The sequence below is a fragment of the Ostrea edulis genome, chromosome 3 (assembly GCF_947568905.1).
Source record: "Ostrea edulis chromosome 3, xbOstEdul1.1, whole genome shotgun sequence".
Classification (NCBI taxonomy): Eukaryota; Metazoa; Mollusca; class Bivalvia; order Ostreida; family Ostreidae; genus Ostrea; species Ostrea edulis.
In genome coordinates this window covers 63,590,566-63,610,645 of record NC_079166.1, presented here as the reverse complement: position 1 = coordinate 63,610,645, position 20,080 = coordinate 63,590,566, and the positions used below count along the sequence as shown (strand labels likewise).

Sequence of the window (20,080 nt, the reverse complement as noted above, 5' to 3'; positions counted from 1 at the left end):
AAGTGCGGGCTAGTCAGGGCCCACTCGTGATGAAACGGAGTATTTGACCGTGATTTTCATTTTTCATAGGAATCTTTCTGTCAAGATCACCAGTGTCTGAAGGATATTGTGTGTCGATAAATCTTTTAAAATTAAGAGTGGATAGGTCAATGTCCTTGTTATTGCTCTCAGATTAGCTTGTTTGTGGAGCAGCTTTAGATAGGTTGATCTGAGTTTTCTGCTGTTTCGTGTCGTACTGTTGGCGCAATGACTTAACGCGTCATCAGATATGTGGTACTGTCATTCACGTACAAGATATAGTAACAAAGGTTCTGTATATCATTAGCTAGATTCCCTAATGCCAAATTCATATCATGAAGAAACAAGAGATATACAGCCACATCGCTCACCTGAGTTGCTGAATTTTCCGATATTTAAGAAATGAATTTCATTTTTGATAACACACGAGAGTATGAACTGCAATGCTTCACGCCAGCATACTATATGAAGCGCGTTATACATTATTATTCGAACAGTTTGCCGTCGTGAAGCATTGCAATTCATGCCCTCATGTATTTTCAAACATGATTTTCGCATTCTACTTTCATATTTATCGGAATTCCCAGTCGTTTAAATAGAGGTACTATATTCAACAAGATTCATACACACTTTGTTCATAACTGCTTAGCATTCATGAGGAAATGGCTATCATTACAATAGGTAAAGACAGCGTGGGCAAAGATTAATTGATTGACTGATTGAATATTGTTTAACGTCCCTCTCGAGAATCTTCCACTCGTATGGAGACGTCACCATTGCCGGTGAAGGGCTGCAAACTTTAGACCTATGCTCGGCGTTTATGGCTTTTGAGCAGGGAGGGATATTTATCGTGTCACACCTACTGTGACACGGGACCTCGGTTTTTGCGGAATCATCCAAAGGACCGCCCCATTTAGTCGCCTTCTACGACAAGCAAGGGGTACTGAAGACCTATTCTAACCCGGATCCCCACGGGACTAATTGGAAATGTAAATATTAAGAGCAGTACTGTAATGAGCCCTCTAATTGTGACCCCCTATAACTTTTGGGGGTGGGGGTGGGGGGATGGGGGGTGGAGTATCCTGCTGTGAACAAACATCAATCTACATTGCGTGAGGATGCTTAGTTACATGTACATATGAAATTGATAAGTTGTACTTTGATGGGTACTGGGTATGGAGATGAAGCTTTTTAAAACCGTTTCCTATTCCTTTGTGAACTTTCAACCTCACTGTCGTGGCGCTGTCCTTGGAGCAGGTCTCATGGTGTGACGAGACTTAAATCTACACTTGATGAGGATGCTTTCGTAATTATTTAATAAACTAAACCCATTTGGTTCTTATAAATTTTTTAGAATTTTCTTGCATGCAATTATCTCAGTGATAAACTTTAAACCCATAAAATGGCCCCATCCAGAATTACAAGCCTTCTCTTATGACCCCCTTGAACCTGAGGTCAAAGTGTGAACATATTTAAATCTACTCTACATGAGGATGATTGCACATTGATTTAACAAGCTGAACCATTGTGGGACTCAAGGGGATTTCCAAAAGAAGTCTCATTTATAATCCTACTCACCTGATCACCCAAGCTCCAGAAGTCATGGTGTGGATAATCAGGAACCTATTTTACATGTACATAAGAAAGTTTAAATATAAAATTGACATATTACACCCTTGTGATTCTCGTGAAAAATTGAACAAACCTGAATAAAATTGTAAATGGAAGCTTTTATACAAGTTTTATCTAGTTCTGTGATTCTTTGGGTGGTTCAGTGGTTCTTAATTAAGCTGATTTTTAAGCTCCCCACCCTATTTACATCTTTAGGTCACCTGAATCACTCAGTTGACCTAGTGCTATTGGTCTTCGTCCGTCAACTATTGAACATTTTTACCATTATTGTAAATTTCATGATCCCCGGGGTATCATGATTCAGAATGGGGCCAAACTTGAATTATAGTGTTCATGTGTAAAACGTTTAGATAACAATTTCTTTAGCATTATCGACACTGAATATTTAGTAGGAACAATTTGCCATGTACCAAAATTATAAATTTTATGATCCTAGGTAGGGTTTTGATATTCGAATGGGACCAAAATGGTCAAAGGGATTAACTATCTTTATCATATGAAAGATTTCTTTGATTTTGCTGATACAATATATCAAAACTAATTGCATATTTAGGAAAAGCAGAAAGGGATGTAGAAAAATTGTAAATATCGCAACCCCAGGATTTGGACTCTAGGGCGGTTCCAAAATAGGCATATAGTGTTAATACAACATGATTATATAATGTAATGTCTACCAGTATGGACACCTGGGGCATTTGTGATTTAAGAATACATCTTGTTTTATATTAAAATTTAATTTAAATATGCAGAACAGGAAAGTTATTATTGATGTCGTAGCCCTTTGAGCTAGTTATACATTTTAATACTCGGGCCTTTGGGCCTCTTGCACTTACTTGACCTTTCAATTGAAAAAAAAAAAACTTGAATCAGACGGACGGACGAAAGGGTAGACAGACAGACAGACTATGAGCGAACTTCAATCAGAACTTTCAGCTCAGGTGAGCTAATAAAAGTTTGTCAGCATTGTTTTGCAATAAGAACTTTTCAGCTTGTAACCTCTCCCCGGTGGTTGTTTGTGTGAATCTAGACGAATGGGTAAGTCTATTGGCTTTCCTCCTTTTTTTTTTTAAATTGAAAAAGTACGATGATTATCGAATAATGTATTTCTCAGTTTTTGGTCAATTGAAGTTCAACTGAAATACAATTATATGGAATTGGATTGATTGTAACAAAATGATTTACGGTTTGTTATAACTATACGAAAAAGTTCTTGGAGACGGCTAATAGTTATTGCATTTATTGATTTTTCCTCAAGTTATTGCCCCCCCCCCCCCTCCTCGACGAAAAATATTTTTAAAGAATATTAAGAGTCATCAAATTTTATGCGGTGACCGTGAACTTCTAATTTCTTTGCCGATTTACATGTAATGAATAATGTATACAACGTTTCACATCGAAATTGTTCTCAATTTTAAATTTATTTCTGAAATATTTTGTAAATTTTTTAGACTGCATTATAAAATGGACTAAGAAGACACGTAACACTAAGATTTATTTTTTTTTTATCAAGTAAACTCATGCATTGATTGTCCTCCAAGTAATACAATATCATGCAACTAAATCATGCTGGTTTTAGAGAGAGAAAAAAGCGTTAAAAAGGACTTAGATTCTGTACAGTAGAGGATGAAAGCAGAGTAAAAGTATCCAATAGGATTTGAAGCCACTCTAACAACCTAAGATTATTTGATATTGCCCATCTATGGCTGGTAATTCCTCTTGACTACCAAGGCGTTTTGAGTTAGAATCTTCCAAATTACACGGTCGCTGTAGCGGTCTTTCTCACCATAGATCATATGTATAAATTATTTAGAATGTTATACTGATAAGCTGTAAAGCTTAAATTAATAAATTAATAAAGAACTTGAACTTGAAATGTGTATTTAAAAAAGGTCACTGTGTTGGGTCATGGACTGCGTGTGCTTTTAACAGATGTTGCCATGTTTGATTTACATCATAGGGCTTGTTTCGATGTGTATTTATGAGAACCATTTTAGAACTGATTTAACCAGTTTTAATCTGGCGACAAATTATCGTCTGCTTTATCTTGGATAGTTTACCCTTTTAAATGTATTTTACACGCACTCTTAAAAAGAATGTCGTATTAAATTTACCGTCACTCGCAAATGCGCACGTGTCTGTTTTATCACCTCGATAAACTTCTACCTGTGAAGTTGAAGAATTGCATTTTGGAACAACTTGTGTAGAGGAGGAACTATGTTTTCCTCGCAGGAAACGTTAAGGTAACAGTTTCCAGAACTATTGATTCCATTCGATATTAGATCAATACAGTCGAAAAATCCTGTTAACTGCCTGGCAGTACTGTGATTTATAACACTAAATTAACCATAAATATTCATGAAAGAGAAAATAAGTGAAATTTGAATGACAATGAAAGATTTAAATGAATAAAACGTCAGTGCTGTTAAATGCTAAGCACGGTGTTAAATGCTAAGCACGGTGTTAAATGCTAAGCACGGTGTTGGCTACATCATGTATTAGTTGATGTTGACGTTTCCAATGTCTTTTCCAAATTGTAATGATAACCATTTCCTCGTGAATGCACTGCAGTTGTAAACAATGCGAGTATGAATCTTGATTAATATAGTGCATCAATTTTAACGACCGGGAATTCCGATAGAATGAAGGTAGATTATACGGAGAGAAAATTCTCACCCTCGTGTGTTTTCGAAAATGAAATAAACATTTAGATCTCTGTTTACTTTCATAGGCCGGATTTTTAGGTCACCTGAGTCCCTCAGGTGACCTTTTGCAATTGGTCGTCGTCCGTCGGGCGTTCACAATTGAACATTTTAAACTTCTTCTTAATAACTACCATTCCAATTCGGGACAAAGGGATATAAATTGTAATTTTCAGGTCTCCTGCACCCCTGGGGTCTGTGGGGTGGGGCAAAAACTGCCAAAAATTGACCAATTTTCAAAAATCTTCTTTAGAACCACACATGTGTAAGAAAAACTAAATGCATCATGATGTAAAGCAGGAGGGCCTCTACCAAAATTGTAAATTTCATAATCATCGGGGTAGAGGTTCTGACGGGGTCAATCTTGGTATATATATTGTATATGTGCAAAACATATAAATAATATTTGCATTAATGCTATTGATACTAAATTGAAACTAAATGGATATTTAGAAGGAGTAGGTAGTCCTTTACCAAAATTGTAAATTTCATTATCCTAGGGGGTAAGTGTTTGTTTTCAGGGTGGAGCCAAAATTGTTAAAGTGATTGATGTCTTTATCATTTGAAGGACTTTTTTAAAGTTTACTGAAACAACAACCTCATTTTTTGACTTAAAGGTGGGTCCAAATTAGTGATATCGTATATATCATATTATGTAAAGCCCTTGAAAGGGCATTGAATTATTAAGAACACACCTTGTTTTAAGCTGTTGCTGAATATTAGAATCTAGATATCTCGAACATGGTTTTTTTTCCTAGATATTTAGCCCTTGAGATTAGTGACACTTTTAACTTAGTACTCAGGTGACCGATAAGGTCTGTGGGACTAATGGTACTTTTAACTAGTACTCAGGTGACCGATAAGGCCTGTGTTCCTCTTGTTTTCCAGAAACGACCAAAGATGATAATTTATGACGACAGAAACCCGACTCTAACTTGGTGTCTGTTAGTATAGACCAAGTCGACGTTGAACGAGGTGTTAACAATGTTGCACTAATTAGGCGATGGAAAGGGTATAATATATGTATATGCGAAATGAAATATAGTGCTAAAATGAATCAACAGATTAAACAGAATCAAAATCAATGCTAAATGGACGGTCACCCGTTGCAAAACGAACCGTAAACGGACAGCAAAAGGAAAAAGACATATTTTCGTATTTCTACGTCTTTGATCCTTTAATAATAATAATAATAGCCTTTAACATAAATTAGCATATAGCTAGTTTCCATTGTGATCCTGCATTAAAACATGTAACAAACATAAAATTAACATCTAAAATTAGTATCTAAACATGAATACGATATAAAAGGAAAAGGGGAAAGATATAACATAAGACACACCTAATTAGTGATAAAATTATTACCCTTTCGCCACCCGTAGCTAGCCCAGTTACATATACATGTACTAATGAATAACGAGTGCTAATGTACTGGGGAGAAGACAAAGAAAAACATTCTTCCTTTGTCAAATTACATACGACAGACTCTCTGCTCACAACCCACTCGGATCCGAGTGCGATACAAATTATTATAATGTGCTTTTGAAATTTGAAAAAACAAAATAACCCAGTCTGATGGCACTTTTCATGAATGAGCGACAAAACTTGTCGTTATACATTACATGTCATCCTAAATGATAACAACAGTCGTGTTTTTTAAGCGAAGTAGTTAGCTGTCAAGCTGTGCTATCTACTATCTCCTGTTATCTAGTGGGTAAGAAGATACGTCTATACCAGGGTCTGCAGATTTGTTCTTGTCTGAGAATGTCTTCATACTATTTTGTTCGGGATTACATTTTATGTTTGTAAAAGACATATATGGGTTGTGAAGTCAGGCAATGTGATTTGCAGGTGTTAAAATTCACCTGTATTTGATCGCTGCTTGTTTAACGTTTGTATATTGTATAACATGTGAACAAATGCATGCATAGGAAAAGACAACTGGCTTAGCCCCCGTTCCCCGAAACCGGCAGGTTTTTATATCATAGAGAGTATTGGATCATTTGCTTACAACAAGACTATAAATGATGAAAATATGACAGTGCAGCCCAGTAGAAATTTCAGAATTTGTTTGAAAATATTTTCATTGAAAATTAGTGAAACTTTGTTCTCGAAATTTTCTCCTCCCCCTTTTATACTTTGCAGCCTGTGCTTCCGGGTCTGCGTTTCTGAATATCTTATGACATCCTTGCTCTATCAAGTCTTCCTGAATCTTCTCAATGTCTACACGGAGAACAATCCAAAATCACAATGCTTTCGAAACACTTATTGGAGTAACAATTTTGTTTTGTTTGTTTTTGTTTTCTTTCTTGTGGTACATACCGGTATGTTATATCAGGTTATTGACTTGTATTAGGGAGACAGTTTAAAGGGCATTGATAAAAATTTTTTGATTTCCTATAGAAATGAAAGTCGCAAATCTTTCGAAGTCCTATATCTACATCTTTAGCTGGCGATGTCTAAAGAAAGGTGCAACAGTTTCGAAAGGGCGTTTAACTCTTGAACAACCAATCAATTAGATTAAAGAATAATGTTGAATGTTAGCACTAAACTGCCATTAGTTAGGTTAATCGCAAAAATATCACGGGCATATATCTATTTTGCAATACCTTATTTGTATGATATACGCTTAATCATAGGAAAAATGGAATGCTGATTTCCTGTAATTAAAGGGGAAAAAACCAATTTATTACGTAACAATGATTTCTGAAACCTAAGTACCATTCTAATCTGATTTTTTTATCCATCGAGTTGTTATTTTGTCATGCATATCTAGGACTTTTAAAGTATGCACCTTTCTATCATGAATCGCGGAAATGATGTCAGACCTTCAGAGAGCATTGTTCTTTATATATAGTGACACTGAAGTATCCTACATATAGAGTGCTATTTACTGCACACCAAAAAGCGTTCCGAATCGTTCCGTGCAAACCATTCACCGTTCCGTGCAAACCATTCATCGTTCCATGCAAACCGTTCGTCGTTATTTGCATACCGTTTAACGGTCCATGCAAACCATTCAAGTTTCGTGCAAGAATCGTTCCGTGCAAGATCAAGCCACGCCCCTAGAAACTTTGAGATCGCGCAAAACGTGCAAGTCATTGCGATATAGGACCTGGGATGGACATTGAGAGAAACTTCGAGCATTTATTTACCTCATAATGGCAAAGTATGATCTTTTTTGTTAAATACCGTACAGCGGGTTTATTCTCCGGGTCTAACATTTGGCGATTTGCTGGCTCAAAGGTATGCTGATAATTTTAGCGGAATACATTTTGACGGACAGGGAAGAGTTGTATCTTTTTTCACATACTGAAGTTGCAATGGGGTGCATATTTGGCGAGTGAGATTTTGGCGGAGAGATATCTAACCGCTAAAATAAGCCAAAATTATAACCCCGCGGAAAAAACCCGCTATACGATATTTTCAACCAGGGTGGTGCAACCCCCTTAACCCTCTTTAGATCTGCCACTTAGAATATAGAAATAAAAGTAGAGAAACATCTCACGCACTTTGCCTCTAAAACGCAGGGAATGGTTGTGTAAAAAAAGAAGAAGAAAACAACAAGCGGATTTCTTCATTTTTTGGGGGGATCCCAACTCCTACAAAGAGCGTTTGGTTTCTTCGAGTTTGTTCAAAGTAATTCATCTCACACAACTTTATCAAAATGTAAACGCCGCACTTTTTCACCCTTTTTATTGAGACCGAAATCGATATTTTCACCCAGTTAAAAAAAAAACCCCAGAGGAATTCTTCATATTTATAAAACAGAAAACGATGCTCTACAAACACGAAAACTATAAACTGTTATTATTTTGTATTTGTGATTACACTGAATGAATGAACGATGTCCAACTTGGGAAATTGAGAAAGCAAACGGATGTATAACGGAAGACATAGAACATCGATGAAGTGGACGAAAATATAGATATTTCCGAACTTATATCATCCGTACTATTTTTTCTGTAAAAGTATCTGCATTATATAAGTTAAAAGCCTCTTTAAGAAACGTCGTATTGTGGAAAGCCGCATGAAACCGATATTATATGTAAATGCCATCGTCCCACTTCATTATTGTTACCGTCACCTGTGCTAAATATTTGATGGAGGATTTATTATTTTGATTTGGTAATGAACGCGGAAATGAAAGAGTGAAAAGCCGTACAAGGTTAAACAGTAAGAAAAATATTTTTTTCTTTTGGCATCTGTACATCATATAGATACAAAAACCACAGGTGGTTCTTAAAATAGTAAATCTTGAACGGTATTGTACTTGAGAACCCGCGCGACGATTAAGAAGAGGACAACTAACAATTTAGCTGTCTTTCACGATAAATGTACTTAATGTTCACGCTGTCTTTGCCTTTTTTATGTACCAACCTCTCTATTGTTCTCTAGCATTCCCAGACAGGACTATAATTACAGTCTTCAGTTTTTGTTCCGTCCTTTCGGATATTTCCGCTTCCTCCTAATGGCTGTGATTTCGTCCGTGTTGCCGTTGTTTTTGTCGAGATATTGTTCACCTTGGACTTGATATTTTTATAATGACTGTAATGACTTCACTCTTTAATGCGAAGCCTGAGAGAAAATATTTGAACAGCGCTTGGATTTGTTTCTTTTATGTTCCCCGTTTATGAACATTTTATTTCAATTTCATGGTTTTTCATTGATGCATGATATTGACAAATTTACATGATCCATCCACCGGGTCAGGTCCTCAGACCTTGGATATATGACTAATTTCATCTTTTGAAATGGTCTAAGAGGGCGTGCCCCCGTTTCCTCTATATAATTTGAAATAAAGTGGGATGAAGATTGAGCATTAGCCTTTAAAAATCGATTTTTATTAATAGTATTGGAATTTTAAACAGCTAAAAGGATGGATATTAAGAAAAGACCATACAAGTAAGTATTTTTCAAGTTGTAATTTATTTTGTTCAACATGTTTTTCAACGCTCACTGTAAATTGATTATTGAAAACGTTTTAATCAAACGATTGACTGCTATATTGGTATAAATGAGATGGCAAATTGATTTAATCTATATAAATGAATATTTAGTAAAAGTGATTTTTATCACTCGTTTTTGTCTATATGATATAGGTTCAGACATTTTAAGAAAGAGATCAAAAAGGGAAAATCTATGACATTTCCTTGGTTTTGTGTTTACGTGTGTGTTTTGTGTGTATGTGTGTGTTTTGTGTGTATGTGTGTGTTTTGTGTGTATGTGTGTGTTTTGGTGAATCAGGAATGAAGTGTTATCGATTTTTACGTTTAATGCAAAGTCGTATAATTTTTTATCAGCGATTTTTAAATCCTTTGAAATCTCATTACAAACTGTGATGTAAATTTATCGTGTCTCTGAAGATAGATTCTCGGTGTAGAGGTGGATATTTTCTTTACCCAGTGTCACTAGCAAGAAGAAACGAGTGAAAGACCTCTGGGGAATTTAACACACCGTACTGAGTTTTGACACCCCCACGTACTAATTTCAATTTGTATGTGGGTTGTAAACCTTTGGTGTGGGAGAGTGACTGCATATATTCTACTTCAAATCTCAATATGACACTTTCCCTACAACTTCAATGTGATGTCACAATACATTATTAATTCAGTCCAAATTTCTATTGATGTCAAGAGGGAGGGTGTATAAATATAATTCATTTTGGACCACTAGCTACTTCTGGTCGTCACAAGATAAATTACTCATGCAGCATGAGTTATTATTAAATGCCTTGAATTTTTAATGGTTTAAAACCAGTTAGATAATTCATACAAAAATGAAAATGACAAACATTTAAATTCGACTGGAATTTCAACATTTTGCTTTGATTACCAGCCTCCGCCTACCATTTAAAGGTCGCATACAGTTCCATGTTTTGTGAAGCAACATTTTTTTTTAAATATATGGATTGATTATTGATATTTAGAGATGTTTTCAATGCCAGGAGAGAACATGATTATTTAGAATTTAATTTTGCAAAAAGTATCCAGAAATCTTAAACATCCCCTAAAAATCATCCAAAGCAATTAAGTTTCCCGAAAAATTATAAAGACCATAATACCATGGTCTTCTTTGAAGGTGATTTTATAACTGTGTCCATTCATTTACCTGTAGGTAATTTAGTATTGCGCTGTAGAAATACATTGCACATTCAGTATACGATATTTGAACCCCCCCCCTACCACCACCACTATATTATATCCATTTCAAAAACATTTACCAGCGTAATGATGTTAGAAAAAGTTAATTGAAGGGTTACAGATAGGCATGACACCGCAGTTTCGCATTCATGCTTCTTAATCCCTTGGACATATAAAATGAAGGGAAAAGAAAGAAAGAAACGAAAATCATTTCCGCCATAACCCACATAACCCAGTTTACAAACCATTAAGTTTTCTGATCGGATTGTCCAGTGTTTGATTTAGTACTCAGGATGTCTCAAAGTACGATTGAATTATATCCCTGTTAGTCATTGATTTAGGTGTATGTACTTAATTCGGATGGACAAGTCATAGTAACTATTTTTGTAATAGGCAGTTCTTGCTACAAAGTTACATTTACACAAAATACTTTTGGATGTGCAAAGCCGATGTTTCTTACAAAAATCAAGGTCACCCTATGTTCCTTAGCAGGACTATTTCTCCATTCAAAGTAATACAAGCTGTAACTGACGGCAAATGAATTGAAAAATAAAAGAAGAAATATTCAACATATTTGTGATTTAATATATAGAATCAGAGTGAATCTGAAGTAATAAATCCATCAAATCAGTAGAAAATGTCGATTCATGAATCATTGTCATCCTGTTAGTAATTCCTGCTCGTTATCTCCGATGTGCATTGACCTCGAAGGTCACCAGTGCTCGGTGGAAAAGTCGATTTGTAAATAATTTAACATGCCTATTTTATATAAATTTCACTATAAAAATTTCATTTGAGTGGCACATTTGCATAATTTTTGCTTTCACACACTTACAGTACTTCTTGTCATTCATGAAACGATGTAATATTTTAAAACAAACGACACGTGTAGTTACTCAAGCCAATTTTCGTCTTTGTATATGACCTCGGTCTCAGCAACCCATTTGTGTTCGGCAATCGTCGTTCCCATATCCCTGTATATGACGCAATGGCGGTTTATACGAAACGCTCATTGTAGGTATGCTCTCAAACAATATTCCCTTGTTTATTTTGTTGAATTTTTCTTCAGGTTTTGGGAATTATATTAGCTCTCAATAACTGATCATGAAGTGAGTAGCTTCCTCCGGTTGCCGGGGGTGGGGGGCAAAACTCCCAACAATCTCCTTTATTCCTCTATACCGGTTTTTTCTTCTATCCATATATTGCTGAAATAATTGCTGTCATGGGCCACTTTATCTTTGGTATAAACTGTTGTTGGAAGAACCGTGCCTTGAATTCCCGTCAGCATGACTCTTTGAGCTCTTTTAGTCATTCAGGTGATCTATTGCTATTGGTCTGCGTCCGTCATCATCCGCTAACAATTGAACATGTTTAACTTCTTGATAACTACCATTCCAATTCTTTTCAAACGAACAGTGATCAATCTCATAACTCCTATAAGCAATACAAAATAGAGAGCTGGACAACCACAGACCCCTGGATATACCAGAGGTGGAATCAGGTGCCTAGGAGGAGTAAGCATCCCTTGTCGACCGGTCACACCCGCCGTGAGCCCTATATCTTGATCAGGTAAACGGAGTTATCCGTAGTCAAAATCAGTGTGCCACGAACGGTCTAAAAATCGGTAAAAAAAAAACCCACGTCAGACAGCATCTGATCCAATGATAGATTGTATTGGCAAACTATAGATCGTTATAATGACCACAGCATTTGCGAAATGCTGACTTTAAACAAGAATGTTGAAACTCCTGCACCATCAACTTCTTTTTCAGTAGTCTGCCTCGATTTAAAAACTGAGCATACGCAGACCAATCTCTTGCGTATGGAATCAGTTATGAGAAATATGTATACCATATGCAGGTGATAATGGAATATTGCTACATAAATATGGGAAGTTGACGATGAAGAAGCTGAAATCATCCCGTTTGTCATAAAGTTGAGTTGTTAGTTTGCCGTTAATTATAATATTTATTGAAGCATCTTTGAGACAAAGGGACATAAAATGCAAATTTCAGGACTCCTACACCCCAGGGCTTTAGGGGTAGGACAAGAACAGCCAAAAATTGACCAATTAAAAAAAATCTGTACAACTACACATCTGTAAGAAAAACAAAATGCACATTCATGTAGAGGAGGAAGGCCTCTACCAAAATTGTAAACTTTGTGATCCCTAGGGGAGAGGTTCCGACTCCTGGACGGGACCAAACTTGGTATATAGTGTATATATGTAAAACATTTAAATAACATCTTTTAATGCTGTTGATATGGAATTGAAACTTAATGGATATTTAGAAGTAGCATGTAGCCCTTTACCAAAATTGTGAATTTCGTGATCCCAGGAGTATGGGTTCTGGTATCGGGGGGGGGGGGGGGGGGCAAAATGGTCATAGTTACTAAATGTCTTTATCATTTGAAAGACTTCTTTAATTTTGCTGATACAATATATCAAAACTAATTGCATATTTAGGAAAAGCAGGAAGGGATGCATCAAAATTTCACAACCCCAGGGATAGAAGGTCCAAGTCAAGGGCGTGGTCAATATAAAGAATTGTGATAGATTTCGTAGCCCTTGGGGCTAGTAATATCTTCAGTTAATACTGTTCAGGTGACCGATAAGGCCCGTGGGCCTCTGTCCTTTGTTTGATATTTGTATAAGTTGTTTTACGTCCCATATAAGAATTTTTCACTTCTGTAGAATTTTTTTCAGGTCATAACTTATGCATGGCTGAAGCAATGAGGGTTCTCTATCACGCCACGGCCGCGAATCGTGACACGGGACCCTCGTTCTTATCCAAAAGACCCTTGATATTCGCTTCGAATGCGGGTCCATCAAACATGAAATTGCAATGAATCTGTGCATGAATCATGTCTATCAAACCACTATGTCTGTATCAGTAAAAATACATATATACAAACAGACCGATATGGTGTTTTTTTTTCAAACTAAAGGGAACGTGAAAACAATACATATTGATAACAATGATATAGTGCGTAATTAAATTTCACATAACTTACTTTGTTTCAGTTTTAATGAGTAACGTTCTACAACACCTATAACTTTACAAGTTATTGATATAGCGAATAGTCTACATCTGTATGCATGATGTCTAATAACAAAAAGATTAGCTAGCGTTGAAATGATATTTGAGTGTATGATATATTGTATACATCCGGTTAAACTCTGTTTATTAAGCCATCTTCAGCTTAAACAGCAATCATCAGGAAGTGATAGAAAATCTTTAGTGTGTCGAAAAAAAATTCAGTAAAAAAAAAAATGATTACAGAAAAAAGTAAAAAATATGAATTTAAAAAAAATCAAATATGTATGCAATAACAGATTTTCCCACCTAGAAGCCAAACCGTGTGAATGGACGATTAATCAAGGCTGTAAACCTGATTTTCGAATGCAGAATAGAAAATGTAGCTCGCAAAACATAAAGTTAGGGAAGCCATTTCGTGTTTTAGACGTCATTATATGGAATATCGAGACTTCGAAGGACTAGAAAAAGTTTAATTTGACCCAAATTCTGACAAGGATTTAAAACTACATAAGTAAGGTATACATTTTTTAAAAAGGTTAGATAATTAGTTCAACAAAGAATAGACTCAAATCACTTTTAAAAAAATTTTTGGTTTCAGAAATTGTGGACGCCCTGTGTGTCAATCACTACATACGTGGACATTGATTTAATCTAAACCTGTACTTCAGACGGTTTTCAGAGAAAGTGTTTGTTTTTTTAACTACCAATTTTGGGACCATATAATCAAGAATAGAAATCGGATTTGAGGAAAGTAACTTTCATTTTTGTTCTGACTATTTGAACAAGGAAAAATAACTTTCATGGAAAACTTATCGTTTTTATAGAAGGACATGAAAATAACTATCGAACTGACATACGAGTTCAAAAGCGCGCTTTTCCAAGTATGACGGCTAGATCGCAGAACCATTTTGAAAAGCAAAGTCCCCTCGACATCTTTTAATGATCATTGACACATCGATATGGAAGGAGTAATTAAACAACGCGTAGGTACACCTGCTCACCATCTATTACAAGTTTTAACTGAGAATAAAAAGCGGTAACATGCGATCCATAGTAACATCATACAAGATCGCGATGTTTGATAACCTCATCGTTGTTTCCGGTTACTATGAGTGTTGAGAGGCTATTTCAGGTGAAGCATGTTACAGTGTAAGAAAAATCGCTTTATGAATAATTTGTAGTATATTCCTTCCTTCTGTCACATCTACAACTCGTACTATGATCTATACATCACGCACTTCCTAGGAATTTAAGTGAAATGTCAGTTTCTTAATTATGAATTGACGGGCAGGAGAAGCTGCATCTTAACATGTTACCAGGCGTTTGATTGGCACGAATAATGGTTTCCTCTATGATGTGAATCGCGCGCTGCTCTCTGAGCACATGCTTCGAATTGTATTCACAAAAACGCACGTGGTCACGTTTGGAATAAGTAACAATGACAACTTTCTGGTAAGCTTTACATTTAATGGGCTAAAATAGCAAGTCTTGATATTATAGTTTATAGAAGTACATAATAAAAACTGTTCAATTAAATTCAGAAATGTGGTGTATTGCGAATATTGTTAGAAAATTTGATTAAATATATAATTTAGTAAGTCATCGATTAGCAACTATTTCAAACCAGTCCTCCCTTATGTGAGGACTAGACATACTTTCAAATGTTTAATGATAATTATTTTGCACACATCTGCTGGTAATTAAGAGAGGTCTGATTAGACACAGTAATAGATCTTATTATATTTTAATTCCAAAAGAAAAATCGTTGTGAAAAAAATTAAATCATTTCAATTCAGTTTTTAACGGTTATAACTTTATTTCCACAAATATCTTCTCCGGGAAGTTTTTGAAATTCCCTTTGATTTAAAAAAAAAAAAAGAAGGAAGATGTATTACAGTTTTCCTGTACAAAGTAGGTCTTGTTCTTCCTTCCTTCCGATATGTCGTCAGTTTGGGGTTTTATTTAGGTCATCGAATGATTTTCTACTCTTTTTCCTTCTAAGTATTCATAAATGAAATCGTCCAAAGATTTTGAACAGTTTTTTTTTTTTTTTTTTTTGCTTGTTTGTTTGTTTCAGATTGGGATGTTATTTGGGCAGTTTTCTTGTGTAATCAAAGTAATATAAACTGTTGATTAAGACATTTGTATTATAGTATACAGAAAAAGCAGTGATATATTTGGATGTTTTTCATTTCTAAACTTAGCTGTAATTATATGAGTGGTAAGTGATAGAGTACATTTAGTTAGTTTACATGCACTTTTTTTTTTACACGGGATATACATGTATGTTCAAGCTTATCTTTTGACCTTCAGTCAAATTGGATGCATAAATAAGTTATCAAGTCACGAGGAATCTGATGATTAGTATAAATGTTTTCCTTTGTTATTCAGGTTTTCCAACATGACCATTGACTCGGAGGACGTTTATAAGAAACCCGGATGGGGCCGATGGCAGTATATTGTGGTGCTGGTGTGCTCTTTGCTTTTTCTCGGGGTCGGGGTCGGGATTGGTTATGGAATTGGAAGGAACCATTCCGAACAAACGGTTCCTCAGGCTAGTGGTAACGCCGCGGAAACGGCTACAGATCCGCCCAGGTAATAGTATATCATTTATTGAGACTGTGGACAATTTCACGTTACAAAATAAACCTGGATAACCCTGGTAACAGTGGGTTAACTCATAATACATGGAAAGTGGATTAATTTTACTCACTTCCAACGTGGATTAAATTAACGCGCTTTTGGGCTTGAAATGTGTTACCTTAATAACCTGGATCAAGTACATAATCCTAAGCGGGTCATATTAAGCCACTAGTATTTGAGCCATAGTGAAATATTTACATTTCCAATGTTTTTGCTTTCGATATCTTTACCAATTGTAATACCAAGTAATAGCCATTTCTTCATGAATGCGAAACAGTGAACAATGTGCGTATGAAATTTCCCGTGAATAGAACACGTCTATTTCAACGGCTGGGAATTCCAACAGAAATGAAATAAAATGTAAATGTAAAAAATAAATTACAGCTCTAAAAATACATTGTACATGAGGGTATGAACAGCAACGCTTCACGCAGGCGTACATTTCATGACGTATTCTGGCGGGAAGCCTCCAGTTTAGGTCGTCATCCCCCCCCCCCCCCCCAGAATTTAATTTTAAAACATCTCAAAAATTGGCTGTATGAACGTGATACGGGTTAAATATCATGGGTTAGATTATTTCGGGTCTAGTTAATCAAGTTTGAACCGACTCTTTGTTGTATGTCATGTCAAGACACTTCCCTCAAACGAAACGCTGCGCTGACAGAATAGAGACCAGTGCCAGTGCGTGGATACCAGCTTCACTGAGCCTTGTCATTCAGTATGCAAGGCAAGACTTGCATCTTTTTATGCCACTTGACAAAGGAACATTTAAATCCTATAAAACATCGTAGATCTAGCTAAATTAAAACAAAAACCTGGCAATTTCAGTAAGAATTCAACTATCTAGTGTATACTAGCAAATGGAAGCGTTACCTTGATCCTATCATTCTGGAAACAGTGTTGGGTGGGTTTTTTTTTCGCTCGAGAACCGTGTGAAAATTGTACTCGTAAATTGTCATATCACTTCCTGATTGGCTGTTTGATTTCAATTAAAGTGAATTTGGATGACCACGCTGGGCATTGTATTAATGTGATCTGTCATTGAAAACAAACGTAAATCCTGTTTCATTGAAATCGCAATCGGAACATCAATCGGCCTATTCCGGTTTATTCTCCGAAATAGGCCGAGTGATGTTCCGTTTGATTGAAATCTGTCAGAAGTCTGCCCAATTACATGCTCAATCTAGCGAAGTGACACGCTGTTATTGGACCGATAATAAATTTACTGTGTTTCACAGGCTAAGGCCAGTCAGTTGTATTCACGTAAAGGGGGCTTTTTTATTTTCATCTTATCACAGCGTCAATGTAAGAAACATTATCTGATAGCCTGATAGAATATATAGATTTATATATAGTTAAATTGGCCTGGTCATGGTTCCGTCCCCACCCTAAAACGCTTTTTGATTACTTGTAAATGTTTCGTTGGCATTTCTTCAGTGATGGACAGATTGACAAACTGTCGGCGTTATAGAGATTTATTTTTATTTTACGTTTATGATAAGATGTATAAATATACATTACAATGGAGCAAAAATAGACCATGTAGTTTGCTACCTTACACTTTTGTTTTTGATCGATATTTTTTACTGTTTTATTTCAATTATTTGTGATGGAATTGTTTATTATTGATTATTATAATGAAAGTTTCTGAAAGTGTTAAAATAGCGAATTAAAAAGTAAAGATTTAATGGCGAATGCATTTCGATCACTTGTTTAAATTCACTCTGTCTTTTCAATAACATTATTTTTCTTTTGCTGACATAGTATTTTTTTTCTGTCGAAATTATTGGCATGTAAGGATGAAAAATATCAATCTGAAGACCTCTCACATATACTACTAATCTAAAGAGTGGGTCGTTTATTTCGTATTGATTTGATTTGAACGTATTTTATTGTATATGATACACGTAAATACAAAAGGGCCAGAAGCAAGTTCGTACAACTTACGAGTTGTTTTCCTTGTTACTTTATACATGTAACAATCATCATTGAAAATAATAATATACAGAGAATACAATCATGGTAAGTTTTCTATAGATAAACAATACAATACGATCATCAGCTGAATTAGTTTCATGAATATACGTCTGAACATAAGAGAAAATACAATTATTTAATTCGGTAGATAAGACAATATCACCCCAAATTAAAGTAGGAGATGTGTATCAATAAAAACCCAATCATTTAACCTTAGTAGAATCTATCCATTAAATTGGATATTTCTTACAAATATTTTGTATTCTCAAATGATCGATGAAACCTTGCGGTCAGGAGATAAAAAATCCTAGCCTTTTCATCGTGATATTTGTTCTATTATTCGACAATATCTGCAACGCATGCATTGATGTTTAGTTTTTACATTATGATAAAGTTTATATTTATCATAGTTCCCAGACGAATTTGCGATAACTTGAAACATTATTAGTGTGATGCCAAATTACAAGACCTAAAACATTGTAAATATAGATAAAAAGACAATAAATGCTAATTGAGGATAGCATGTTGAATATACTTTTATCAAATGGATTTGAATTTTATATGCTTTCTAAATCAGCTTCATAATTTAACTTTTCTCGTTTCCATGTTACTAATGTAAGTATCAAGATAAAGAATTTTTCGGCTACTTGAAATATGTATTTTTTTTTCTTTTAAAGGTCTTTAAAGCCAGTGGATGCTATCCTAACAAACATCAACAAAGACAATATCAAACAAAGTCTAAGGTAATTATCAAAGTCATTATTGAAGCTTTTAATGTGGGTTTTCTTCTTTCATGTTCTCATGCACAAGATTTACTGGTGAGATAAATCTGATTATCGTATGTAGATAAGGAGATTAGAAAGAATTTTTTTTTCATCTTTTTACTTTATTTCAGTTTTTTTTGTTTTTTGTTTTTTGTTTGGCTCACCTGAGTTCAAAGCTCAAGTGAACTTTTTTCTTATCACTTTTTGTCCGGCATCCGCCCGTAAACTTTTAAAACCTTTTCGACTTCTCAAGTTTATTCAAATGAAGTGCCATGCCCTTTTTGAAGGTATAAGAGATAATTTAGAATTACTCTGCAGTTAAAATTGTGTGGCATATTTTGATAATCTTGTCAAAAATCAATGGACCAATTTCAATCAAACTTGCATAAATTATCCTTGAGTACAGACTTTGTATGGCAAGACCTTACATTTGTTACCTTGATTTTTTACCTTAAGACCTTGTATCATGGTTATGTTTTGACAATTTGGGTTAAAAGAAATCTTTAGAATTGAATAACCCCCCCCCCCCGAAATTATTGCCGTTGTCATTTTGCATTATATTAAATGTGTATATCATTTTACTTTTCTGTTGATTTTGATTCCTCTTTGTTGATTGTGTTAATTTGTCAAAATGTATAACAATATAGAGTTATTCCGTGACCATGTCCAGTAAAACTAGTGGTTTTAAGTATGTTCTCTAAAACATTACCAACGACTTTATCCTCCAATCGGTTTCCTTTTTCCCGAAAATAGAAAATACACAAGTCGTCCCCGCATGTCAGGAACACCAGGAGGATATGACCTGGTCAAAATCTTGCACGACACCTGGAAATCCTACGGCATAGATGACGTCAAAGTCACACCGTATGACGTTTTGATGTCCTACCCTAACAAGACAAATCCTAATCGGGTATCATATTTTGCTTTCGCACTCTGCGTATGACTTTCTGGAATTTAAATTTTTTTGTGTGTTTTTCATTACTTTAAGATTTTTTTGGGTTCCATATCCAGGTACAACTTATGACGTCATCAGGCGACCTAGTTTTCCAGTCTGCCTTATTTGAGCCGGCTTTGGACGATTTCAGTAACAATTCGGAGATAATTTCACCATTCAATGCCTTTGCTGGGGCTGGTATTAGTGAGGTAAATAATGTAGAATATTA

The 20,080-nt window shown here is 35.3% G+C and overlaps 1 protein-coding gene across 9 annotated transcripts in view; it reads left to right on the top strand.

Annotated features, from left to right (window-relative positions):
- Positions 1 to 20,080, top strand: part of LOC125675520 (glutamate carboxypeptidase 2-like) — a 283,989-nt gene that overhangs the window by 230,466 nt on the left and 33,443 nt on the right. For 4 of the 9 annotated variants that reach the window (XM_056158510.1, XM_056158503.1, XM_056158504.1 and 1 more), the window contains 4 exons: positions 15,925 to 16,128; positions 18,831 to 18,896; positions 19,671 to 19,827; positions 19,929 to 20,060. In XM_056158510.1, coding sequence (XP_056014485.1) covers positions 15,935 to 16,128; positions 18,831 to 18,896; positions 19,671 to 19,827; positions 19,929 to 20,060 — 549 coding nt within the window. In that variant the 5' untranslated portion in view covers positions 15,925 to 15,934. Of the gene's footprint in view, positions 1 to 684; positions 3,891 to 8,400; positions 9,255 to 13,150; positions 14,986 to 15,924; positions 16,129 to 18,830; positions 18,897 to 19,670; positions 19,828 to 19,928; positions 20,061 to 20,080 lie in introns of those variants that run through there. The other 5 variants (XM_056158506.1, XM_056158507.1, XM_056158511.1 and 2 more) reach the window with 5 other exon arrangements.